The sequence below is a fragment of the Oncorhynchus gorbuscha genome, linkage group LG17 (assembly GCF_021184085.1).
Source record: "Oncorhynchus gorbuscha isolate QuinsamMale2020 ecotype Even-year linkage group LG17, OgorEven_v1.0, whole genome shotgun sequence".
In the NCBI taxonomy this organism is placed as follows: Eukaryota; Metazoa; Chordata; class Actinopteri; order Salmoniformes; family Salmonidae; genus Oncorhynchus; species Oncorhynchus gorbuscha.
This window is the reverse complement of record NC_060189.1, coordinates 28,704,175-28,731,344: the sequence shown is the minus strand read 5'-3', so window position 1 is coordinate 28,731,344 and position 27,170 is coordinate 28,704,175. Positions and strand designations below refer to the sequence as shown.

General features: G+C 43.5%; 1 protein-coding gene across 2 annotated transcripts in view; it reads left to right on the top strand.

Moving 5' to 3' along the window:
• LOC124002086 (gamma-aminobutyric acid receptor subunit alpha-2-like) overlaps positions 1–15,678 on the top strand; it is a 42,646-nt gene extending 26,968 nt beyond the window's left edge. For both annotated transcript variants that reach the window (XM_046309349.1, XM_046309350.1), the window contains exons 7-10: positions 4,137–4,280; positions 4,582–4,734; positions 12,334–12,536; positions 14,452–15,678. In XM_046309349.1, coding sequence (XP_046165305.1) covers positions 4,137–4,280; positions 4,582–4,734; positions 12,334–12,536; positions 14,452–14,757 — 806 coding nt within the window. In that variant the 3' untranslated portion in view covers positions 14,758–15,678. The remainder of the gene's footprint in view (positions 1–4,136; positions 4,281–4,581; positions 4,735–12,333; positions 12,537–14,451) is intronic.
• The last annotated feature ends 11,492 nt before the right edge of the window (positions 15,679–27,170 follow it).

Below are 27,170 nucleotides of genomic sequence, written 5' to 3'. Positions count from 1 at the left end.
CTTTGGTCCTCACCTTCTTCCACCGACGACCGTTACAAAACCACCCACCACCAAATGACCAAGCAGCGTGGTATCGGGCAGCAGCAGAAATCTCAGGACTCATGGACATGGGAGGAGATTCTGGACGGAGAAGGACCCTGGACACAGGCTGGGGAATATCGCCGCCCCAAGGCAGAGCTGGAGGTAGTGAAAGCTGAGCGGCGGTGGTATGAGGAGGCAACTCTCCGTGCTTACCGTGGAGAGAGGTGGACCGGGCAGGCACCATGTTATGCCGTGAGGCGCACGGTGTCCCTGGTGCGCAGGCATAGCCCGGAGAGTTACATCGCAGCGCCTCGTTTCGGCCGGGCTAGAGTGGGCATCAAGCCAGGTGACATGAAGCCGGCTCAGCGCATCTGGTCTCCAGTGCGTCATGGTACCAGCCCTACGCACGGTGTCCCCGGTTCGCCAGCACAGCCCAGTGCGGTCTGTTCCACCTCGCGGCACTTGCCTGGCGACGGGGAATATCCAGCCAGGTAGGGTTGTGCAGGCTCGGTGCTCGAGACCTCCAGTGCGCCTCCATGGTCTGGTCTATCTGGTGCCTCCTCCACGCACCAGGCGGTCTCTCCGTCTCTTTCCTCCAGGTGCTCCCTCCTGTCCAGCGCTGCCAGAGTCTCCCGTCTGTCCTGAGCTGCCGGAGTCTCCCGTCTGCCCTGAGCTGCCGGAGTCTCCCGTCTGCCCTGAGCTGCCGGAGTCTCCCGTCTGCCCTGAGCTGCCGGAGTCTCCCGTCTGCCCTGAGCTGCCGGAGTCTCCCGTCTGCCCTGAGCTGCCGGAATCTCCCGTCTGCCCTGAGCTGCCTGAGTCTCCCGTCTGCCCTGAGCTGCCGGAGTCCCACGTCTGTCCTGAGCTGCCGGAGCCGCCCGTCTGTCCTGAGCTGCGGGAGCCGCCCATCTGTCCTGAGCTGCCGGATCCGCCCGTCTGTCCTGAGCTGCCGGAGCCGCCCTTCACGTCGGAGCTGCCTGAGTCTCCCGCTGGTCCGGTGCTGCCGGAATCGCCCTTCACTCTGGTGCTGCCTGAGACTCCCGCCTGTTCGGCGCTGCCGGAATCTCCCGTCCATTCGGGACCCGTTGCTAGGGTCCCCAGTCCGAGGTCGGCGGCGAGGATCGCTGCTCAAAAGGAGCCACGAAGGTGGGTTAAGAAGCGGGTAAAGACTATGATGAAGTGGGGTCCATGTCCCGCACCAGAGCCGCCACCGCGGACAGACACCCACCCAGACCCTCCCCTATAGGTTCAGGTTTTGCGGCCGGAGTCCGCACCTTTTTGTTTCTTTGTTTGATAGTGTTCTGTTTAAATAAATAACATGAACAAGTACCACACTGCGCTTTGGTCCTCACCTTCTTCCACCGACGACCGTTACAGCCAGAGATGTATGCAATTAATAACCAAATCCCTTACTTTAATCACAGGTTGACTTTTATTGCCTGGAGGAAGAACTGAGCGGTTTCCCATTGGATAGGCCAGCTATAATGTCAAAATTGGCTAGATTATGAAAATAAAAATATGTTTTTAAAGTACTATCTCTTCACTTGGTCCTAATTCAAAATTACAATGCTTGTCTTTCATAATTTAATATAATTTGGTCAGTTATGTATTTAAAAAAATATTTTTATTTATTTATTTCACCTTTATTTAAACAGGTAGGCTAGTTGATAACAAGTTCTCATTTACAACTGCGACCTGGCCAAGATAAAGCAAAGCAGTGCGACACAAACAACAACACAGAGTTACACATGGAATAAACAAACATACGGTCAATAATAAAATAGAGACAGTCTATATACAGTGTGTGCAAATGAGGTAGGATAAGGGGGTGAGGCAATAAATAGGCCTTAGTGCCGAAATTATTACAGTATGTCAAAATAAACACTGGGGTGATAGATGTGCAGAAGATGAGTGTGCAAAGGAGCAAAATAAATAACAATATGGTGATAAGGTAGTTGAATGGGCTATTTACAGATTGGCTATGTGCAGTGATCTGTGAGTTGCTCTGACAGCTGGTGCTTAAAGCTAGTGAGGGAGATATGAGTCTGCAGCTTCAGTGATCTTTGCAGTTCATTCCAGTCATTGGCAGCAGAGAACTGGAAGGAAAGGCGGTTGAAGGAGAAGTTGGCTTTGGGGGTGACCAGTGAGATATACCTGCTGGAGCGCGTGCTGTGGATGGGTGCTGCTATGGTGACCAGCGAGCAGAGATAAGGTGGGGCTTTACCTAGCAATGACTTATAGATGACCTGGAGTCAGTGGGTTTGACAACGGATATGAAGCGAGGGTCAGCCAACGAGAACATACAGGTCGCAGTGGTGGGTAGTATATGGGGCTTTGGTGACAAAACGGATGGCACTGTGATAGACTGCATCCAATTTGCTGAGTAGAGTGTTGGAGGTTATTTTGTAAATGACATTGCCGAAGTCAAGGATCGGTAGGATAGTCAGTTTTACTAGGGTATGTTTGGCAGCGTGAGTGAAGGCTGCTTTGTTGCGAAATAGGAAGCCGATTCTAGATTTCATTTTTGATTGGGGATGCTTAATGTAAGTCTGGAAGGTGAGTTTACAGTCTAACCAGACACCTAGGTATTTGTAGTTGTCCACATATTCTAAGTCAGAACCGTCCAGAGCATTGTTGCTAGACGGGTGGGTAAGTGTGGGCAGCGATCGGTTGAAGAGCATGCATTTAGTTTTGCTTGCATTTAAGAGCAGTTGGAGGCCACGGAAGGATAGTTGTATGGCATTGAAGCTCATCTGGAGGTTAGTTAACACAGTGTCCAAAGAAGGGCCAGAAGTATACAGAATGGTGTCGTCTGCGTAGAGGTTGATCAGAGAATCACCAGCAGCAGGAACGACATCATTGATGTATACAGAGAAAAGAGTCGGCCTGAGAATTGAACCCTGTGGCACCCCCATAGAGACAGCCAGAGGCCTGGACAACAGGCCCTCCAATTTGACACACTGAACTCTATCAGAGAAGTAGTTGGTGAACCAGGCGAGGCAATCATTTGAGAAACCAAGGCTATCGAGTCTACCGATGAGGATGTGGTGATTGACAGAGTCGAAAGCCTTGGCCAGGTCTATGAATAGGGCTGCACAGTTTTGTTTCTTACCGATGGCGGTTATGATATCGTTTAGGACCTTGAGCATGGCTGAGGTGCACCCATGACCAGCTCGGAAACCAGATTGCATAGCAGATAAGGTACGGTGGGATTTGAAATGGTCAGTAATCTGTTTGTTAACTTTGCTTTCGAAGACCTTAGAAAGGCAGGGTAGGATAGATGTAGGTCTGTAGTAGTTTGGGTCTAGAGTGTCTCCGCCTTTGAAGAGGGGGATGACCACGGCAGCTTTCCAATCTTTGGGGATCTCAGATGATACGTATTCTCAATTTTCGAGAATTTATCGGTGGTGACAGTGTTTCCTAGCCTCAGTGCAGTGGGCAGCTGGGAGGAGGTGCTCTTATTCTCCATGGACTTTAGTGTCCCAGAACATTTTGAATGGGGCATCCTTATTTAAGATGGTGAGGAAAGCCCTTTTAAAGAATAACCAGGCATCCTCTACTGACAGAAGGGGGTCAATATCCTTCTCGGATACCCGGGCCAGGTAAATTTAGAAAGCCCTGCTTGCTGAAGTGTTTTAGGGAGACCGTAATGAGTGATGGTCGTTTGACCGCAGACCCATTACGGACGCAGGCAATGAGGCAGTGATCGCTGAGATCCTGGTTGAAGACAGCAGAGGTGTATTTGGATGGCTATGTTTGGCTTTGAAGGTTCAGAGTTTGTTGTTGGCATGTCATGCCTAAGTTTGCTAATCTTGCCAATGAAAAAGTCATTAAAGTAGTTGGCAATATCAGAGGGTTTTGTGATGAATGAGCTATCTGATTCAATGAAGTACAGTATGTAGCTGAGTTCGCCTTTTTGCCCCAAATTTCTTTTAATGTGCTCCAAAACTTTTTTTTATCATCCTTTATATAATTTATCTTTGTTTCATAGTACAGTTTCTTCTTACTTTTGTTTAGTTTAGTCACATTTACAATTAATCAATTTAGAGTACATTTGCCAATCAGCTGTTGCGCCAGACTTATTGTACAGACTTATTGACCTTTATTACTTTCTGCAGATGCTTACACAATGGCTGAAGTGACGTACATTTGGACTCGAAATGCATCAGCGTCAGTGGAGGTAGCAGGAGATGGGTCCAGACTGAACCAGTATCACCTTCAGGGCCAAACTGTCGGGACAGAGACCATTAAATCAAGCACAGGTGAGTCTAGACCAGAATAATCCAAAAATGGTGTGCTCGAATCAAATAGTCTTTTAAAGAAAAGTATTTCGGTGAAGGGTTGGAAAGGAAACATCAACTGGAAAATGAAAACCCACACTCACTAGTAATAGTAACCTGTGAGTGTGTGTTTTCTAGTTGATGAGTCTACACCAGTACCCATTATTGGATCTGAGCAGCAACACCAAGCAGAGACAACAATCTCCTGAACCAATATTTAAAAAAATACAATTATCACTCCACACTCTCACCTGTATTTGTTCTGCTTCTTCCCTGTCTGTAGGTGAGTACACCGTCATGACAGCCCACTTCCACCTGAAGAGGAAGATTGGCTACTTTGTGATCCAGACTTACCTGCCCTGCATCATGACCGTCATCCTCTCCCAGGTCTCCTTCTGGCTCAACCGAGAGTCTGTACCCGCCAGAACTGTCTTTGGTAAGCACTTTCTCACACAATTACTTGATCACAGCAAATAGCGAATACTACCACAACGGTGCCATGTTTGCAACGTCTCATATGTGATTTTGTCTTTAGTCAAGCTGAACATGTTTGCCTATGTAGTCAAGTAAAACATATTATTCCACTGGAAGTCTCTGCTCCTCAATGTTCAGGTCAAACATATTGATGGTCAAGTCAAACACGTCATATGTTCCATTTTTCTAGTCAATCAGCCCTTGTCAGATAAAATGCATTCCACCTTAGCTAGTTCAAACACCTGTTACTCTACAGTCAGGCCAAACACCTGCTCTTAAATAACAGCCTGGTCAAATGGTCAGATACAGTAAGTCACATGCTGCACATACACTCCTATCCCTGAGCAGGCTAACAATATCAGAGCATCACAGCATGCTTATCACAAGAAGCCCAGTCGACCCACAGAAAAAATAAATAAAAGCCCAGACCCGTATATCCTATTTGGAAATGTCAGGGACCTGTCGGTCTCTAAACTGGGGCTTCTATACACTCTCTCCGTCTGCCCCATAATGTAGATTCCCCTAATTTATTCAGTGCTACTTATGCATTGCAGTTCCATGTATTCAGAGCCAGTCCTTGTATTCACAACCTTAATGACATGAAGATTATGTTCTGTATCAGTTGAATGGTTTAACATTACGGGAACTGGAATGGTTTTTAAAAAGCCTTTTAGAGGAGCAAATTCATGGCTTTTAAGTTGACTTAACATCAAACTGCCACTTTAGCCCTCAATGTAAACACAGACCACAGGCATATTAAAGATCAGCTACTCTAAATGCCGTGGTTGCCAACATAACAGACAACATAACTTTTGCAGTTTTGTCTTTACATGCATTGTTGTTGGTTTAAATTATTGTAGAATAGTTTCTAAAGTTTTGGGAAATAGTATATCCATCTATTTGTTTTCCTTTGAATACTTCTATATTATGAGTCCTTTCTTTTTCTTATTGTTTACATTTTGGGGTCAACTCACCATGCAAATTCAACACCTGCAGGATTTTCTGTCTATACTTTTAATTTTTTTCACAATTCTCCCTCAGTCTTCTAGTGCATCAAACAGATTGATAACTATTCTAAACATGTTCAATGATAATTCTCATGAATATCACTCATTGAGACAGTCTAGCTCAGCATTTCCTAAACTTGGTCCTCAGGACCCCAAGGAGTGCACGTTTTGGTTTTTGCCATTACACTACAAAACACATTCAAATGATCAAAGCTTGATGATTAGATTATTATTTGAATCCGCTGTGTAGTGCTAAGGCAAAAACCAAAACGTGCATCCCTTGGGGTCCTAAGGTCCGAGCTTGGGAAACCCTGGTCTAGCTATTCATGCAAGGTTATTAAACATTTCATATTCAGATAATAGCTGTTAAATCCAGCTTTCTAGAGGGGCCAAAGAACTGTGGTGACTGCTCCTTCTTTTCATTGGGATTTGGCATATTCTACACTGAAAGAGTGAACAGGTTTCATGAAGTTGTTATGAATATGCTTGAAAGGGGATCTGAACCTGATCTAGCCTCGGTTTCAATTATCCTCATTATGAAATGCCAGTGATAACGAGGCGTGCTTTGATGTGGGTGTCTCTTTTGTGTGTTCGAACGTGGGAAGCGATGGTACATTCGCTCTGCCAAAACAGTACACAGTTAGTTATTCACCCTTCCAGATAACCTAACCAGGTCTTGTCTGGAAGTAGGCTAGACTAGCTAGCAAGCTAACCAACTTCTTTCACCAATTAGCTTCAGCCGGCTGGTGTGCGACCATGTGAAAGTTGATTTGACTTTGAATAGCCTAGCTCTGTGGCTAGTTAGGGACCGTCAATAAATTACACAATATGTTCAGGTTGCATATCTTTAGTTGTCTCATTAAATGCTTTCAATATTTGCATATTAATTTCTAAAATGTATAGTTGGTTTGAGTTTTTTAAGTCATTGAAATTTGGAGCTATTGACATTTAAAAGATTGTCTAATGTACTTTTACTGATGGTCCCTAACTAGCCCCATAGGGATATCGAATGTCAAACCAAATGGACCATGGGCATTACGATCGGGTCCCGTGCAGCTGCACTCCGAATTGATGATTACTTGGGTGCTGCCAGCCGTGGGCATGTGGGCAGGATTGAAATAAACCCAACCCAAGGAAAACTGTTACGGTACCCTTCATTCTGTGACAAACAATTGTTTTTGTAATTATCTCGCAAATCTCAGTTTTGGATGAGACTTTATGACGAAAATGATCCTATTTAGACTTTGTAGTACATTTTGACAGTACAATAATTGTTTCTGACTAATGTCGATGCCACAATGTCCGTTTTCTACCAGAGAAGTTATTTATTGCTTTCAGTTGCTCTTTAAAGGCACACTGTAACTTGTAACACTGTGGTAGCTAGGAAAGAGTAACATAAACAATGATGTTCGACAAACTCCTAAAAAATATCTCACAAGTACACTGTAACATTAACGGCTTGATTCAATCCATAGCACTGAAGATCTGCGCTGTAGTGCAATTGAAATTTAAAGGCATTGTTCTCGTGTTTGCGGAGACTGCATTTACAGTAAACGGTGCATATATTGGCTCAATCGGAAATAAATTGCGCTATAATGCAGATTTTCAGCAAAGGCCATCTAAGGAAAAGTGTTCCTTTTAGAACTGTGTTCCTTGTTGTCTCAGTTCTATGAGATCTGGCTCTGTGGTGGTGTTCTGGTTAAATTATTTATGTAGTCACCACTTCTAGCCTCCAAAGCATATCCCCACAGGGCGTTTTATCCTCGCAATCGGAGGATTGTTATTTTACCCTTTTAGCCTGCGGTATGTTGTTTGATGTAGTTTCATGTTTCCTCAAATGCAATGACAAAAAGCCACAAAAAAACCTATCCATCAGCAGCCATGTGGGGAACAAACACCCATTATTTCAATGTCAATGTCATCTTAGTCAGAGGTTTGAAGGAAAGAATGATAACTCGTTGTCTATTTACATGCCTGTGTCTGCATGTTTAGAGTACACAATGACAATGTGTAGATTGTCAATGGAAAACATGTTTTCCAGATTTGTTTATCCTCTCACCTTCACCTGCAATGCAGTAATCGAAGTGTATTTTTTCTCTCTGAAAATGATGAGGCCAGGGAATTAATAAAGAGACAGGAAGATGCTTTGTATTTGCTTTGACTGAATTCATAGAACAGGGACTTGAGGGGGAGAGACACCTATTGATTATTTACGAGGAAACTCAAGGAAGCGGAGGAAACATGGTGGATGTCTGTGTTATTTCTGTGTGTATTCCCGTGTATGTAGGAGTACAGGTCTGGAGTGATGCAACATCAAAAGGAAAACACATTATCCTCTCAAAGCATTGGAGTGGTTTGATAGGGTGGGATTCCCGCATGTCCTCCAGCACCTTATAGTCTTTATGCACCATGCCGAGTACTTCATATCAGCTTGTTGGTAATACTTTACTTGAACTGCACTGCCGAAATGCCTTCTTAAACACATCATAGAAATGATGTGCTAGACATCATAAAAGGTCATGACAAACAGCTCACCTTTGACTTGAGATAATTGAACAGTAAAACATATTTTTCCAGATATTTATCTATATATCGTGACTGTGTTATATAAAGACTATTTTTGTTAGGACTGTCAAAGTAAACGCGTTAATAACGCGTTTAACTCGTGACATGCTTATCGGCGTACATTTTTGGGACGCCATTAATCACATCTTTATATCTTCACTGCACAGAATCTTAACACATCGATCCCACCAACAGCGTTTTTGCACAACATGGTACGCAGCATCATCATATGTGTGAAACATAAGATCAACATTCACCTTCTGCTACCATTTCTGTCAAGCCGTCTACACATACAGTTTGATGAATACATTCGATAAATCCAACGTTATGCACCACACAGAACGAACTGCAACTGCGTCTTCGTAGCAATGCTGCAAGGCAAACACAGCGTTCCATTGGAAATGAATGTACTTAGGGTGTACTAAAATGCAATGATGCTGTCGATGTGATCAAGGCGGTCAATGGGTGTTTCTAGAAGGGACACATATTTTGTCAAAATTGACTTGTCATATTAGGTTTCTGAGAATTTATGCAGCAGGGTAAATAACGTAGGGTTATCTAAAAACTACTTTTGACATAATATTGACAAATTGTACCCCATCTAGACATGACCTAGTCAATGCTTGCGCCTTAACATGAAACCCCTTTACATCTCAGAAGACCTTGTGCCTCTAGCCAAAATCATTTAAAAATGATGCCCAATATTACCAGAGCTGTTTTTCTTTCTGCCGCAGATATGTGCGCAAGTCACGGGCCACTTGCGAGCGACTATTTTTGGGGGTTTGATAACAAAATATATTTAGCTAGCTAGTTATGTTACTTGACCACAGGAAGAACTGACATTTTTTTAAATATTTTTATTTATTTAACCTTTATTTAACCAGGCATTCTTATTTACAATGACGGCCTACCAAAAGGCAAAAGGCTTCCTGAGGGGACGGGGACTTGGATAAAACATTTTTTTTAGGACAAAACACACATCATGACAAGGGAGATACCACAAGATAACATAAAGAGAGACCTAAGACAACACAGCATGCTAGCAACACAACATGACTTCAACATGGTAGCAACATAACATGACAACAATATGGCAGCATCACAACATGGTAGCAGCACAAAACATTGTGCAAACATTATTGTGCACAGACAACAGCACAAAGGGCAAGGAGGTAGAGACATCAATACATCACGAAAAGGAATAGTCTAAGTCTAAGGTCTAAGTAAGCTGACCCTAACAATAACACACCCACTGCATCCTGGGAACGACGACTCCAAGGATGACCCCAAGACGACCTCCAGCTCCGCCACTACAACACATATTCCCAACCTTACCATCCTCCAGACCAACAGCGCCTAACGGACAGACAACTTCACCTCTTACCCTTGACCCTTGAGTCATGACCTTTAAGCCTAAACTCTAACTGAGTGTTTCTATGAACTTCAGTAACATTACAATGTGTTTTATTCACTCCAGGGACAAATCTGAAATCACATCCTATTCCATGCATAGGAAATAAGGAATAGTGGCAATAGGGTGCCATTTTGGATCTTGCCCAGAACTGATCTGGAATAACATGGAAGGGGAAATAAACTTGGGGATTGTGGGGGATCATAGCCAGGCAAGTCTATTGTCTACACCTTAAAACACTCCAAACCAAGGAAGGGTGTAAAAGAGATATTGCTATGGCTGTGTCCCAATCTTCCAAAAATGGTGGACTTGCACAATCACTGTCATGGATTTAAAAGCTATTGATCGGTGTAAGCTGGGGGGAGTTTCCACTATTGTGACATGTTGGAATGATCCTGGAGAGAGATATGTAAATATGGCTGTTGAGCCCCCTGACTCCCCTGATCCCACAACGTGTGTGAGGGGCAGAGGTTACTGTGGTCTCAGTGCATGCGCGCGCGTGTGTGTGTGTGTGTGTGTGTGTGTGTGTGTGTGTGTGTGTGTGTGTGTGTGTGTGTGTGTGCGTGCGTGCGTGCGTGTGTGTGTCTGTGTGTGTGTGTGTGTCAGAGGAACAGCATGTTACTGCAGTTTTTCTCCCTCACATAGACTGACTGGGGTTGTTACTGCAGTTTTTCTCCCTCACATAGACTGACTGGGGTTGTTACTGCAGTTTTTCTCCCTCACATAGACTGACTGGGGTTGTTACTGCAGTTTTCTCCCTCACATAGACTGACTGGGGTTGTTACTGCAGTTTTTCTCCCTCACATAGACTGACTGGGGTTGTTACTGCAGTTTTTCTCCCTCACATAGACTGACTGGGGTTGTTACTGCAGTTTTTCTCCCTCACATAGACTGACTGGGGTTGTTACTGCAGTTTTTCTCCCTCACATAGACTGACTGGGGTTGTTACTGCAGTTTTTCTCCCTCACATAGACTGACTGGGGTTGTTACTGCAGTTTTTCTCCCTCACATAGACTGACTGGGGTTGTTACTGCAGTTTTCTCCCTCACATAGACTGACTGGGGTTGTTACTGCAGTTTTCTCCCTCACATAGACTGACTGGGGTTGTTACTGCAGTTTTTCTGCCTCACATAGACTGACTGGGGTTGTTTGCAATTACTATGTGTTGTGCGTGTTTGTGTGTGTTGCTATGCGTGGTAGGTAGGGCGACAGTGTGTGTAGAGACTGTTTCAGTGCAGTTGTAGTGTTGGTGTATGACTCCTGTATGGTGTATGGGGAGAGTTCAGCCTGACTCCAGTAGAGAGAGTCTATATTTATGCTCTGTGTCTCTGACCTACACTATGTAAGTCGCTCTGGATAAGAGCGTCTGCTAAATGACTTAAATGTAAATGTAAATGAATAGGCTACTCAAAGAGATGCTTTTGTGTGTGTGTAAGAGAGGATGTGTATGAGAACGGGATTAAGTGGGAGAGTTCGATTTGCCTGGCCCGTTTCCTGGGTGAATGGAGATTTCTGAAGGACCAACGGAATGGCCTAAAATGTTCAAAATCTGCTCTCCCCGGGCACTGAGCCTTGCAAAATGAAGAGTGAGAGGAGGGTGTAGGAGGGAGAGTGTATAGGCCTATGGGTGTAAAGTTATCTGAACAGTACAGATGGTAACAGTGCTTTCATAACATTGTTAGACAAGTTTAAAAGCTATTTGTACTTTGTATCCATAGAGCCCGCTCTTTTTTCCTATAGTCACACTCATTTAGAATGTTTGAAGCCTTAACAGTACTTAAAGCTGTGTGTGTGTGTGTGTGTGTGTGTGTGTGTGTGTGTGTGTGTGTGTGTGTGTGTGTGTGTGTGTGTGTGTGTGTGTGTGTGTGTGTGTGTGTGTGTGTGTGTGTGTGTGTGTGTGTGTGTGTGTGTGTGTGTGTGTGTGTGTGTGTGTGTGTGTGTGTGTGTGTGTGTGTGTGTGTGTGTGTGTGTAAGAATATTGATAAGATGGAGTAGGCTTACTTAACCATTGGGAGTGTTAGTAAGCTGTATGTTAGTGACTTTTGTGTTTACTGTGAAAATTAAATTAAAACAGTCTAATTTTGTGTTTCTGTCCCCAATCAATGCATAGTATGCCTGCAACTCAATGCACAGTTTTTTTGTGGAAAAAGCTTTCTTTAGGGCCATTAACTCTATTAAATTATTGTAATAATTTGACAGCCCTAATTTTTGTGCATGGTATGGGGATGGGCATTTGCTTTGTAATGCTCGCACGTGAGGAGTTTTCCCCAGGTTTTCACAGTAACAGCAGACACAGTAGTTACATCTTGAAAGAATGCTTCATTCAACACACATAGAGGTGTTTGCCACTACATGTGGGAATACTTAGCCTACCGGGGAATCATCCACATGAATAATCGATTGTCATTGTGGATGGAAATACCATTTTATGTTACACATGGAAATACAAGTGAACAAGGAAAGAACTACAGTACTCTTCACTTACTGCAGATGGAATTACTAGTATTAATCATTGAAATGAATTGTCAACATTTGTGATTTCGATGGTGATCACGTTTCTCTTATTGTGATGACACAGGTGTGACCACTGTGCTCACTATGACGACTCTCAGTATCAGTGCCCGTAACTCTCTGCCGAAGGTGGCCTACGCCACGGCCATGGATTGGTTCATCGCAGTATGCTACGCCTTCGTGTTCTCTGCCCTCATCGAGTTTGCTACAGTCAACTACTTCACTAAAAGAGGCTGGGCCTGGGACGGCAAAAGTGTGGTCAACGTCAAGGTAACCAGGGCAACCCCACTGACCACTGACAGTCCTATATTGCTGTTCATTAAATTGAATGTCACATGCAATCCTACATTTGAGTTAACACTGCATCTTTATCATGGTACTGTACTCACTAATAGCAGTTTTCATTCAGTAATGCAAGAAGAGGTATGTGCAGAACAAGTGATCAACGGCTGTCAAGACAAATACAAATCTGAACAATGTCATACATTCGGTTAATGTACAGATTCTACAGCCCCATGGCATTGCAGAGATAAATGTAAAGGAGATGCAAAGACCTACCTATGAAGCATATAAATAAATATATTATATTCAAAGCAAGCCAGGCTCTCTAATACTCAGAAGTGTTTGCCTGAATATCCATGTTGAGATATTGCATCTGAAGCGATACCTTATTAAAAGAGAGGGAGGGATGAAAGAAAGAAAGGAAGATAAAATGAGATGAGGAGCTGCATGTTGGTGCTTCAAAAGCAGAGGTGAAACGCACAAATGATCTGTGATCTCTCAAGTAGGACATGGTTGATACAGTTACAGTGCCTTCGGAAAGTATTCATACCCCTTTGCTTATTCCACATTTTGTTGTGTTGCAGCCTGAATTCAAAATGGGATTAAATTGATTTTTTTTTCTCACCGACCTACACACAGTACCCAATAATGACAAAGTGAAAACATGTTTTTAGACATTTTTGCAAATGTATTGAACATTTCATACAGAAATATGTCATTTACATAAGTATTCACACCCCTGAGTCAGTACATATTAGAATCACCTTTGGCAGTGATTATGGCTGTCTTTCTGGGTACGTTTCTAAGAGCTTTGCACAGCTGAATTGTACAATATTAGCATATTATTCAATATTTGCATAAAAATTATTCAAGCCACATCAAGTTGGTTGTTGATTATTGCTTATCTTGATGTTCAAGCCGATTTAAGTCAAAACTGTAACTAGGCAGTTCAGGAACATTCAATGTCATCTTGGTAGGCAACTCCAGTGTAAATTTGGCCTTGTGTTTTAGGTTATTGATCTGCTGAAAGGTGAATTCATCTCCCAGTGTCTGTTGGAAAGCAGATTGCACCAGATATTCCTCTAGAATTTTGCCTATGCTTAGCTCTATTCCGTCCCCCCCCCCCTATTAAACTCCCTAGTCTTTGCCGATGACAAGCATACCCATAACATGATGCAGCCACAACCATGCTTGAAAAAATTAAGAGTGGTACTTAGTGTTGTGTTGGATTTGCCCCAAACATAACGCTTTGTATTCAGGATATAAAGTGAATTTCTTTGCCACATTTTTTGATAATTACACTTTCTTCCCACAACTCACATACTCAGAGGAATGTATGTGACAGCGACAGTGATGGGTGTGCTTTTACTTCAACTTAACTACTGAACTGGTTGAAACCTTAGACATATCCTGCCATAATACAGATTTGATAAGTGAGGCCAATTAGAATGGTCATGAGAGACTTCAAAGAGATTCACACTCCGTAAGGACCTCAAGGTTACTGTTCATTTCAATCCAAATTGATATTGAAAGGAAACTCCATAAGGCTTAACAGGCAATTTAGCAGATTATACACTTTTTTGGTAATACATCATAGATGGTTAAAGGCAGAATCATAATTACTGTGAAAAAGCTACTGTACAACAGATGCTCCATTTTCAAATCAGAAGAATCATTTCAAACACATTATGGTGTCTGGGTATTGTGCCTTGAGATGAGCTTTTAGCTGTGTGAGAGGCATTGAGAAAACAAATGCAATGATCTAGTAACAATCAAACACTTGAAGGGTCAGTTAGCTTTCACAGTAGTATTACCTCTGGCTTGTAGTGTCTCTCATTGTATTACAGCCAGTAATTAATTACAACCAATCTCTAATGTGTATTTTATTTCTCTCCTACAACAGAAGAAGGAGGCATCCGTCACGAAGAAGAACAATGCCTACGCTGTTGCCGTGGCAAACTACGCTCCAAATATCATCAAGGACCAAGGTGGTATGCCCACCATCTCCAAGAGTGCCACCTCTGACCCCAACAAGGCCAAGCCAGAGGTCAAGCCCGAGCAGAACAAGAAGACCTTCAACAGCGTCAGCAAAATCGACCGTATGTCCCGGATTATGTTCCCTGTGCTCTTCAGTGGTTTTAACCTGGTCTACTGGGCCACCTACCTGAACAGAGAACCAGTCATAAAGGACATGGTCCCGTCCAAATGAATACAAAATATTCACTTTGCAAGGAGACAGGATTCACTTTACACAGCTGACCCAGGACTGATGATCTGTGTGCTTTTATGTGTGTGAGTTTGGTTACATGGAGCTGTGGCATGCGCTGGAGTCAATATGGTTGCTTTCTTTTGTAGGCACATTCATTACGAGGAGATACCCAGGTAAATGATTACTAACTTCTAGTTGAATTGTAATTTGTTTGAGAGATTATACTTGTAAAGAGGTTAACATTTAACAATTGATTGTTTATAGTGATGTAAGGATCTTATAGTTACATAAATACATAAAAACACTGGTGCTTTCTCTAACTTCTATTTGAACCTCCAAGAAACCAACTGCCATAATTCAGTCAACACAAAAAATAGTTACCAACTCCTAGTTATAACCCTGTATTGAAGACTCCTGTATAAGAAAGCACAGACAACCATTTCCTGTTTTTGTTCCATTATTAACCTATATCATGCTCTTCATTATCTTACGATTTAATTGGATCAAATTCATAAGTTGGAAATAAAGACCGTACAGTCATGTTGCACCATTTTGTCATCACACAGTGAACACAGATCTACACAAATGAGTGTTGATCCTGCAGGTTCCGGCAGTACACATCTAGACTCACCATAAGTTCAGGGATGGATGAAGGATCACTTCCTATCACTTCCTACCGTAGGCTCAAAGACACTGTGACAGAGGACAGTGAATAGACAGTGAGTAAGGCTTGCAGGAATGTACTGTGTGCCAATATTTAATATCACTGTTATCTATCATAGAGTTATGACTCCTAATGACTCAAGTATGTGATTTCCTGTTGTCACCATTTTATATGCAATGTAGCTTTTTTTCTCTGATGCAGATCAAAGGACCCAGATGCATACAGTGGAGTTGGAAATGATTGACACCATTGATAAAGATGAGAAAAAACAACTATAAAATAAATAATTTAAATATTGAGCTATATTGTATGCATGTTATATGCTTTAAGAAATGGCCCCCAGGACAAGCAAAGATCCACCACCCATATTTTACAGTAGGTATGGGGCCAAAGAGCTCTATTTTCATGTCATCTGACCAAAGCACTGGTTCCAATCCAAGTGCCAATGCCATTTAGCAAACTCCAGGCATTTACATGCATTTGGACTAGGACATTTTTCTGTTTTATATTTCCACTCTATGAGGTTGGAGTAAAACAGTGAAATTGGGAAAATTATGATCATGTCCTTTTAGTGTATGAGCTGTTTCAAAGGGTCACCTAAAATTTCGGACAGTTTTTGTGGGATGGAGTTTTGGCCTTCCATGGTGACATCACCATACGGTAAATGTGTGAATAGATCAGTAAGAAATAGAGTTCCAAACCTCTCTGCTAATAACATTTCAATTTCCGTTTTTCCCTTCCCACTCAGACCACTCCCAGACCGTCCATTCAAAATTCTTAGTTGAGAAATTGTTCTTCGCTAAGAAGCTATTTTTGTTTATTTTTGGCCATTTTAATTTTTTAAAATCACAGTAAGGTACTTAATTGTTCCCCAGACATTTTAGTAAAAACCTGGTTGCCTCTGCCAGGAGACTGAAACTTGGCCGCAAGTGGATGATAACCAAGACAATAAGCACAAGCCAAATCCACAAATAAATTGTTAATTGGCCACAAAGACATTATTTTGCATTGACTATTTCAGTCTCCTGACTTGAAACCCATTGAGATTCTGTGGTTTGAATTGAAGAGGGCAGTCCATAAGTGTCGATGAAGGATATCAAGGATCTGGAAAGATTCTGTATGGAGGAATCTAAGTCTCAGTGCCGTTATCCTCCCAAGGTGAGGTATTGAAAGGTTTTGAAAACAGGGGTGTCAATCATTTTGACCCTTACCTTTTTGAGAGAAAAACAATTCTATTAGTTGTTAACCAAAATCTGTTTCTCTGATTAATTGTATTATTATAAAATAATAAGATGACCATTTTTTGCATACAACATAGCTCAGTATTTGAATGATTATTTTATACCGGCATCGTTATCAAGGGTGTCAATAATTTTGGACCAAACTGTAAGTGCTTCTAATGTAGTCATATCAAGTCCAACAGGTAACACTTTGTTTAAAGCTCTGCTTATAAACTGCTTATAAACAGTATTACATCAATTGTTAACATTGAAGCTAATGCACAATATAAAGCTGTTATTCATTATGTATATATGATTACATGTCCTCATAATAAATGGTTCCTGAATTGTTTAATTAGTTCATAAATAGTTAATAAGCATGCTTAAAATACAAATTGTAATAAAAGTTCACAAATCAGTTCATATGGACAAGGTTGTCTCTGTTCGTTTCTCTTTGACTCAACTCGATCCTATAATCAAATAGTGAGATATTTTTCTTGGTCACATCACTGTTTCTCTTTCTATTTTAGTACTGTGTACCATGCCATTGCATTTTCTATCGTAAGTAAATATGTAGTTTAGTGGGATTTGTTACTGTGTTGTACACACATTTGGAATATAAAGAAATGTGGCACAAAACGTTACATTTACTTTATGATGATATACCACACACAATACAATCATAAAGGCATGTATTTTTCCAATTAATACATTTTAACATTTTACTGTATTCTTGTTATTCTCATGCTTTTCCATGGTGATATTGTCAAAATCACAGAAAGAGTTATACTCTCAAAACTTTGAGCACACAATCGGATTTCGCTCCCATTCGAAGGTGTCCTCTTGTACTGAACATGTTTTTCTTGCAGGTTCCCATGAGTTACCGTATTAATGGCATTTCAGTTCGACATTGCAAACTGTCCGATGAAAAATACTTATCATGAGCTTCAACAAATCTTGTAGATACCCTATCCTATTACTTTAGGTTACAGATTGCAGAGGTTTAACAACCGTAAAATTTCAAATAGATATGATACAGAATCTTACGATATCCTGAAGGCATGCACCCTGACGTTGGAAGTGACTCTTAATGAATGGTCAATAATTGAGCTGCCCTATTGAGGATTTAGTCAGCGTACTCACACAGTAGCCCAAAGCGTCCAGCTGATGAATCACATAGCAGGACATGTGCAGACATCCTCCGTCAACCTGCCAGCTTCAGTTAAACAGACAGTATTTCTTTTTCACTTGACTTGAGGAAGCCATACACACAACCAACATAACACTGCCATAAGAGTGACATAATGCCTAAGGATTCAAAATGTCACATTTATGCCAGTAAATATATGAAGCAGGAAAATATTCCACAAAAATGGCTGAATTACTGTTAGACTTTTATTTTAAATTGCCTGAAAGGGGGTGTTACCAACATGACTTCTGCCCTTGCCTGTCCCGGATTATTACTGGCTTGGTGCTTCAAGCCTGGGTGTAGTGGCTGAATAACAGATCTAAATGAAGTAAACAATCATTTCCCTTACTGTCAACACCAACACATCAATTCATATAGCAGATATTTCATACTGTACAAACCCCCAAATGCTCAAATTAAAGGGCTGTGTAACCACACACACACACACACACACACACACACACACACACACACACACACACACACACACACACACACACACACACACACACACACACACACACACACACACACACACACACACACACACACACACCTCCATTAGACAGCCTCTGGAACTTCCAGAGCCAACACATGACTGTCAGCAGCAGGACATCTAGCAAACAAATCCCAGCGCTGCTAAAATTATAACACTGCTGAAATCCCTACACTGCTGATACCCCAACACTGCTGAATACCTAGTGTTGCTGAAATGGGCACAATCGATATCAGAGCAGACTGTACAGTATAGTGCTCTAAAAGAAAACAGCAAGCAGTGCACTGTCTGTCAGCAGAATTACCTCACTGTGTGCTTCTTCCTTTCTGCTCGCCCTTAATCCTCAAATTGTCTCTCTACTTATCTGTTTCTGTGTTTGTCTGCTTTTTGATGTGTCGACTGCAAACTCCACTAAGATTAACCTCCCTAGAAACCCATATAGACCTAGATACTAGCCATAAATTAGCAACAATTTGAATGTTGCGTTAAAGACCTGTTCAGATTAACTGTACGGTCCTCTTGTAGCCTATAATTGCATTGGAAGGTAAAGTGGTGCTTGATGAGGTTGTTGAACCTGAATATAATGTAGGCCCTCTATAAACTAGGGTGATAAAAGATAGTAGGGTTATATTATTTTATTCTCTATTCTCTAGTCTAAATTCCACAAATTATCGGACACTTTCCCATGCACACACATAAAACTAAGGATGCCTTCAAACCAGACAAACTGATGCATAAAACTGAACAACTCAATGTTTTTCAATGGGAACAATGTGTTGGGGCAGGGCCTATGGTTGTGTTGCACTATCCATCAGAAAAGTTCAATTGAAAACGTAGAACAGCGTTTCACGGAATCATTTCTCCCCACCACCACGTTTTTGTTTGAAGGTACCCCAAAGCATAAGGACATGTATGTGTTCACAGGCTCACAGAAAGATACTGTACACAGACACACACTGATACACACCCATTCTTTGGCTCTGTTACATTTGTCAACACACACACACTAGCCCCCCTGGCCATCAGGAGCAGCACAATCTCTCTTCCCTGATCTCTTTTAAGCTGGATCTATGAGGCCAATCGCCAGCGGGCAGAGCTGTCGCGTGTCATCAGAACTCTTATCTCCGCTCCCGCATCCCACTGTGCCCCCTTAACCAGTTGGCCTGTGTCTGTCTGCAGATGTCAAGGGAGCTTGTCTTCATCTTCCCACTATGCAAGCTCAAAATCATTGGTGTATCAGACTGAAAATACACAATGGCTTAGAAAAAGTCAAACGCGTGCTGGTTTAGTAGGGGCTTGTCCTATCAGCTTGATGTAAATCAGGGATGAAATACTCCAAATAATGGATGGCTGAGAGTCATCTGGTTTTGTTATTAAGAACTAAACATCCAGGTGAGTGTACGGTTTCTGTGTGCTTCTTTGCACTTTCTTCCTCTGTGCAATAATGTAACAATAAAGTTTCTTCCTCCGTGCTTCTACATTGCTTGCTGTTTGGGGTTTTAGGCTGGGTTTCTGTATAGCACTTTGTGACAGCTGATGTAAGAAGGGCTTTATAAATACATGTGATTGATTGATTGATTGATTGATTGACTATACCTGTATATTAGTGAGCATGAAATGAGACTGATGTATTTTTTCATCATCATTTTCTTTATTTTTGGGGGGAGGTTAAGGTGAACTTACTCCTCCAATAAAGTTAGTTACATTTCACTGTTTATGCACAGATTTCCTTTAACTAAGTTGATGCCACGTGAGACCACATGAGATCCCAATCACAGTGCCAACCCAGACAAACCACAGCATCAGCATAATACGCACACTGAACAGTGAATACGTGAGCACAGACCACATACCGAACACAATTCTGCCTTAGCTCTCTTTGTACACAGACCCGACAGATCCCGCCAAACATAATCAATAGACTCCTTTGCCAGAAGATCCAAAGATGAGTAACCTTGGCTTAAAAGAGAGCTCAGTGCAGTTTTTCTGTTTTAGGTACCCCCTGCCTACACTTTTGGGCTACTCTTATTTTTTATGTAAAGTGTGTGAAACCAAACAGACAATTCATTTTGCGAATGCATTCAGAAGCTACATCTATAGTCAGTATGTGATTCATTTGTAGGCCAGGGTCACTGCAGAGTCTACTGATTTTGATGCATGTAAATTAGGCCCTGGAGAAGTTCATAATGTGAACAAAGACAATTCTTCTCCTTCTCTCTTACTGTTAACCTTCAGCACTCATCTACTTCTTACCCCTTCAAAATAGAAGTCAAGGTAGTTTGTTCTGAAATAATCTTTCCGCTTTGGAGACTGGCATTAGAAACTGCTTCAGAAATGCAAACTTAATCAGGGTCTTCCCAAATACTTAGCTTTCAGCCATTTTAGAATTCCAACAGCGTGTCTGTTCTCACTTTTATTATTATTTTTAAAAACATTATTATGATTACTTTTCTAAGCTGTGAAAATATTTACCCTGGGAATGAGAAGGAATGGAATTGAACTGCATTGGTGTTAGCAGGAGAGGCTTGGCTAACCTGATAGAGCAAGCTTGTGATTACATTTGAATGAGGTCTTCTCTCACAGGTCTCCTAATGGGTACGCAGAAAGACACAGCTCTGGCAAAGAGAGAAAAAGAGGAGGAAACAGTGAAGACAAACCAGGAGATGTGAGATTCCCCTTTAAATGCACGTCAGTCAGGCATGAACAAGTGGTTGATACAGTTGCCTAGCAACAGAGGATAGGTCTCCGAACAGAGGCTTTGATGTTAAAACTAAGTGAAGGTCCCCTTTGAGTCTAGATTGTGTGTGTGGATTATCATTAGGATCATTTCATAAGATAAGACAGGTGAGAGGTGAAACGTAATCCATCCAACAGAGAGGCATCACCTTGACTGCTGAGTGGGAAGAGAAGTGGTTAGTCACCCCTAAGACAGCCATGCAGGGTCATGTTGCCTACTCTTCGTCTGTCTTCAGTGAACTCCTTCCGCCTTTTATTTACCATGGCCTCTCCTTCAATGTCATCCTCCAAGGAAATTAGACTTCTATTGGGATGGATTGTATTTTGTTAGAGACAGACATCACCTTGGACCATGGGTGTCAGAACCATTTCAAACAAGAAACGCTTTTCAACAGGAAATTACTGTATAGTAGCTCTAAAACAGAAAAGGAAAATGTATAACATGCCGGCTGACATTTTAAGAGGATGGGTGGGGCCTGGACCCCCTCCCTCTTCTTTGTCCATGCCCAGGGGGCCTAGTGAAGAAGTACATGTACATCAGATGCTTTGTTTGGCAGAGGGAGACAGTCTCTGATGTTAGCCAGCCAGACGATTCAGAGCAGTTTGGAATGCTAATGGGGGCATTGCCATGGTGACATGCAGTTCCATCATGTTATTGCATTGAGAACTTCTGGAGTGCGTCTGCATACTAATGTGACTAGCATTTCATTCTCCCCTGCCTAGGCAGCACCTATTATGATCATAATAATAATGCAAATAATAATTAGGTGGGTGTTTACATTTGTCCTATTTCCTGATACGTCGCTGGTTCGAATCCCCGAGCCGACTAGTGAAAAATCTGTCGATGTGTCCTGGGGAAAGACACTTAACCTTAAATGCTCCAGGGTCGCCGTCAATAATGGCTGATCCCTGGCCGTGACCTCACCCCCCAAGAGTGACTTAGTGGGAGTGGGATGTAAAAAAACATTCACACAAGCGTATAATATGTATTCATGTCATGCAGGTGAAAGAGGACCCAAACGCGACTTAACAGAAACAGAGTTTATTAATGCTCAAAACGGAATAACTGAAATCCTCTAGATTTGTAGAGGGGAAAACAACTGGAGAAGCGGCCACAGACTGCAGGTCGCTTCGGGTAGGCGCAGGCCGTAGTCGACTGAGACACCTGCTCACACGCAGCGTCTGATGAAGGCACAAAACACGACAGGACAGGGTGATACACAATCACGGCAAAAAACACGACAGGACAGGGCGAAACGCAATCACAGCATGGTGAATACAATGCAAGGAACCGACGGCACAGGAACGGGACACAAAGGAATAAATAGGGACTCTAATCAGGGAAAGGATCGGGAACAGGTGTGGGAAGACTAAATGATGATTAGGGGAATAGGAACAGCTGGGAGCAGGAACGGAACGATAGAGAGAAGAGAGAGCGAGAGAGTGAGAGAGGGAGGGGGAGAGAGAGGGATAGGAGGGAAAGAACCAAATAAGACCAGCAGAGGGAAACGAATAGCATGGGGAGCACAGGGACAAGACATGATAATAAATGACAAACATGACAGTACCCCCACTCACCGAGCGCCTCCTGGCGCTCTCGAGGAGGAACACTGGCAGCAACGGAGGAAATCATAGATCAAACGGTCCAGCACGTCCCGAGAAAGAACCCAACTCCTCTCCTCAGGACCGTAACGAAAAACGATAAAAAGGGAAACTAGGGTACTACTCTAAAAAAAAAAAAAATGAGAACTAGGGACAGACTGAGACACAGCAAGGGCAGGGACAAGAACAGGAGAGATGCGATGGCAGGGAACAGACTGAGACCCAGCAAGACCAGGAGCAGAAGCAGAAAAAAATTACCAGACTTCTTCTGCGCGCAGTCTGAACACGCAGCCACGAAACGGCGCGTGTCACGCTCCTGAGTCGGCCACCAAAAGCGCTGGCGAATAGACGCAAGAGTGCCTCGAACACCGGGATGACCAGCTAACTTGGCAGAGTGAGCCCACTGAAGAACAGCCAGACGAGTGGAAACAGGAACGAAAAGGAGGTTACTAGGACAAGCGCGCGGCGACGCAGTGTGCGTGAGTGCTTGCTTAACCTGTCTTTCAATTCCCCAGACTGTCAACCCGACAACACGCCCATAAGGAAGAATCCCCTCGAGATCAGTAGAAGCCACAGAAGAACTAAACAGACGGGATAAGGCATCAGGCTTGGTGTTCTTGCTACCCGGACGGTAAGAAATCACAAACTCGAAACGAGCGAAAAACAACGCCCAACGAGCTTGACGGGCATTAAGTCGTTTGGCAGAACGGATGTACTCAAGGTTCTTATGGTCTGTCCAAACGACAAAGGAACGGTCGCCCCCTCCAACCACTGTCGCCATTCGCCTAGGGCTAAGCGGATGGCGAGCAGTTCACGGTTACCCACATCATAGTTGCGCTCAGATGGCGACAGGCGATGAGAAAAATAAGCGCAAGGATGAACCTTATCGTCAGACTGGAAGCGCTGGGATAGAATGGCTCCCACGCCTACCTCTGAAGCGTCAACCTCGACAATAAATTGTCTAGTGACGTCAGGAGTAACGAGGATAGGAGCGGACGTAAAACGTTCTTTTAGAAGATCAAAAGCTCCCTGGGCGGAACCGGACCACTTAAAACACGTCTTGACAGAAGTAAGAGCTGTGAGAGGGGCAGCAACTTGACCGAAATTACGAATGAAACGCCGATAGAAATTAGCGAAACCTAAAAAGCGCTGCAACTCGACACGTGACCTTGGAACGGGCCAATCACTGACAGCTTGGACCTTAGCGGAATCCATCTGAATGCCTTCAGCGGAAATAACGGAACCGAGAAAAGTAACGGAGGAGACATGAAAAGAGCACTTCTCAGCCTTTACGTAGAGACAATTCTCTAAAAGGCGCTGTAGAACACGTCGAACGTGCTGAACATGAATCTCGAGTGACGGAGAAAAAATCAGGATATCGTCAAGATAGACAAAAACAAAAATGTTCAGCATGTCTCTCAGAACATCATTAACTAATGCCTGAAAAACAGCTGGCGCATTGGCGAGACCGAACGGCAGAACCCGGTACTCAAAATGCCCTAACGGAGTGTTAAACGCCGTTTTCCACTCGTCCCCCTCTCTGATGCGCACGAGATGGTAAGCGTTACGAAGGTCCAACTTAGTAAAGCACCTGGCTCCCTGCAGAATCTCGAAGGCTGATGACATAAGGGGAAGCGGATAACGATTCTTAACCGTTATGTCATTCAGCCCTCGATAATCCACGCAGGGGCGCAGAGTACCGTCCTTCTTCTTAACAAAAAGAACCCCGCCCCGGCCGGAGAAGAAGAAGGCACTATGGTACCGGCGTCAAGAGACACAGACAAATAATCCTCGAGAGCCTTACGTTCGGGAGCCGACAGAGAGTATAGTCTACCTCGAGGAGGCGTGGTCCCTGGAAGGAGATCAATACTACAATCATACGACCGGTGAGGAGGAAGGGAGTTGGCTCGGGACCGACTGAAGACCGTGCGCAGATCATGATATTCCTCCGGCACTCCTGTCAAATCGCCAGGTTCCTCCTGAGAAGTAGGGAGAGAAGAAACGGGAGGGATGGCAGACATTAAACACTTCACATGACAAGAAACGTTCCAGGATAGGATAGAATTACTAGACCAATTAATAGAAGGATTATGACATACTAGCCAGGGATGACCCAAAACAACAGGTGTAAACGGTGAACGGAAAATCAAAAAAGAAATAGTCTCACTGTGGTTACCAGATACTGTGAGAGTTAAAGGTAGTGTCTCAAATTTGATACTGGGAAGATGACTACCATCTAAGGCAAACATGGGCGTAGGGTTGTCTAATGGTCTGAAAGGAATGTTATGTTTCCGAACCCATGCTTCGTCCATGAAACAACCCTCAGCCCCAGAGTCAATCAAGGCACTGCATGTAGCACCCGAACCGGTCCAGCGTAGATGGACCGACATAGTAGTACAAGATCTAGATGAAGAGGACTGAGTAGTAGCGCTCACCAGTAGCCCTCCGCTTACTGATGGGCTCTGGCCTCTTACTGGACATGAATTAACAAAATGTCCAGCAACTCCGCAATAGAGGCACAGGCGGTTGGTGATCCTCCGTTCCCTCTCCTTATACGAGATGCGAATCCCTCCCAGCTGCATGGGCTCAGTCTCAAAGCCAGAGGAGGGAGATGGTTGCGATGCGGAGCAGGGAAACACCGTTGATGCGAGCTCTCTTCCACGAGCCCGGTGACGAAGATCTACCCGTCGTTCTATGCGGATGGCGAGAGCAATCAAAGAGTCCACATCTGAAGGAACCTCCCGGGAGAGAATCTCATCCTTAACCACTGCGTGGAGTCCCTCCAGAAAACGAGCGAGCAGCGCCGGCTCGTTCCACTCACTAGAGGCAGCAAGAGTGCGAAACTCAATGGAATAATCCGTTATGGACCGTTCACCTTGGCATAAGGAAGCCAGGGCCCTAGAAGCCTCCCCACCAAAAACTGAACGGTCAAAAACCCGAATCATCTCCTCTTTAAAGTTCTGGAATCTGTTAGAGCAATCAGCCCTTGCCTCCCAGATAGCTGTGCCCCATTCTCGAGCCCGGCCAGTAAGGAGTGAAATGACGTAAGCAACCCGAGCTCTCTCTCTAGAGTATGTGTGGGGTTGGAGAGAGAACACAATCTCACACTGCGTGAGAAAGGAGCGGCACTCAGTGGGCTGCCCGGAGTAGCAAGGTGGGTTATTAACCCTGGGTTCTGGAGGCTCGGCAGGCCAGGGAGTAACAGGTGGCACGAGACGTAGACTCTGGAACTGTCCAGAGAGGTCGGAAACCTGAGCGGCCAGGTTCTCCACGGCATGACGAGCAGCAGACAATTCCTGCTCGTGTCTGCCGAGCATGGCTCCTTGGATCTCGACGGCAGTGTAACGAGCGTCTGAAGTCGCTGGGTCCATTCCTTGGTCGGTTCCTTCTGTCATGCAGGTGAAAGAGGACCCAAACGCGACTTAACAGAAACAGAGTTTATTAATGCTCAAAACGGAATAACTGAAATCCTCTAGATTTGTAGAGGGGAAAACAACTGGAGAAGCGGCCACAGACTGCAGGTCGCTTCGGGTAGGCGCAGGCCGTAGTCGACTGAGACACCTGCTCACACGCAGCGTCTGATGAAGGCACAAAACACGACAGGACAGGGTGATACACAATCACGGCAAAAAACACGACAGGACAGGGCGAAACGCAATCACAGCATGGTGAATACAATGCAAGGAACCGACGGCACAGGAACGGGACACAAAGGAATAAATAGGGACTCTAATCAGGGGGAAAGGATCGGGAACAGGTGTGGGAAGACTAAATGATGATTAGGGGAATAGGAACAGCTGGGAGCAGGAACGGAACGATAGAGAGAAGAGAGAGCGAGAGAGTGAGAGAGGGAGGGGGAGAGAGAGGGATAGGAGGGAAAGAACCAAATAAGACCAGCAGAGGGAAACGAATAGCATGGGGAGCACAGGGACAAGACATGATAATAAATGACAAACATGACAATTCACTCACATGTAATGGGGTTGGCAGAGAAAACTACAGTCATTTTCAGTTACAAAGTGGGAATTTGGTTCTTATACATCAAATTCCACAGGTTAAATATCTGATTAATATTACAGGAGTTGTGGCATATTATCATTATTGATCTGGTTAATGATTGACTTGCACTGATAAAGACTGGATGCATAAAAATTAAAAATAAAAAGAACAAGTTGGCTACTGTCCAATGGAGGCATATCTAGTGAGAAATGTTCTGTGAGGCAGACTTTTCATAAGTTTTGGTGTGGGAACATGGGCGGGTGGCTGGAGTCATACACACAGGTACAAACACACACATAACATACACACTGTAGACATGTACACCTGGATTGTGTGTTGTAGTAGTGGCCGGTGGGCACACACTTAATATATTGTGAAATCTGTTGTAAAATGTATTTACAAATTGTATTATAAGGTATATTACTGCCTTCGTTTTTTCTTGACCCCAGGAAGAGTACCTGCTGCCATGGAAGCAGCTAATTGGGATCCATAATAAATACAAATACA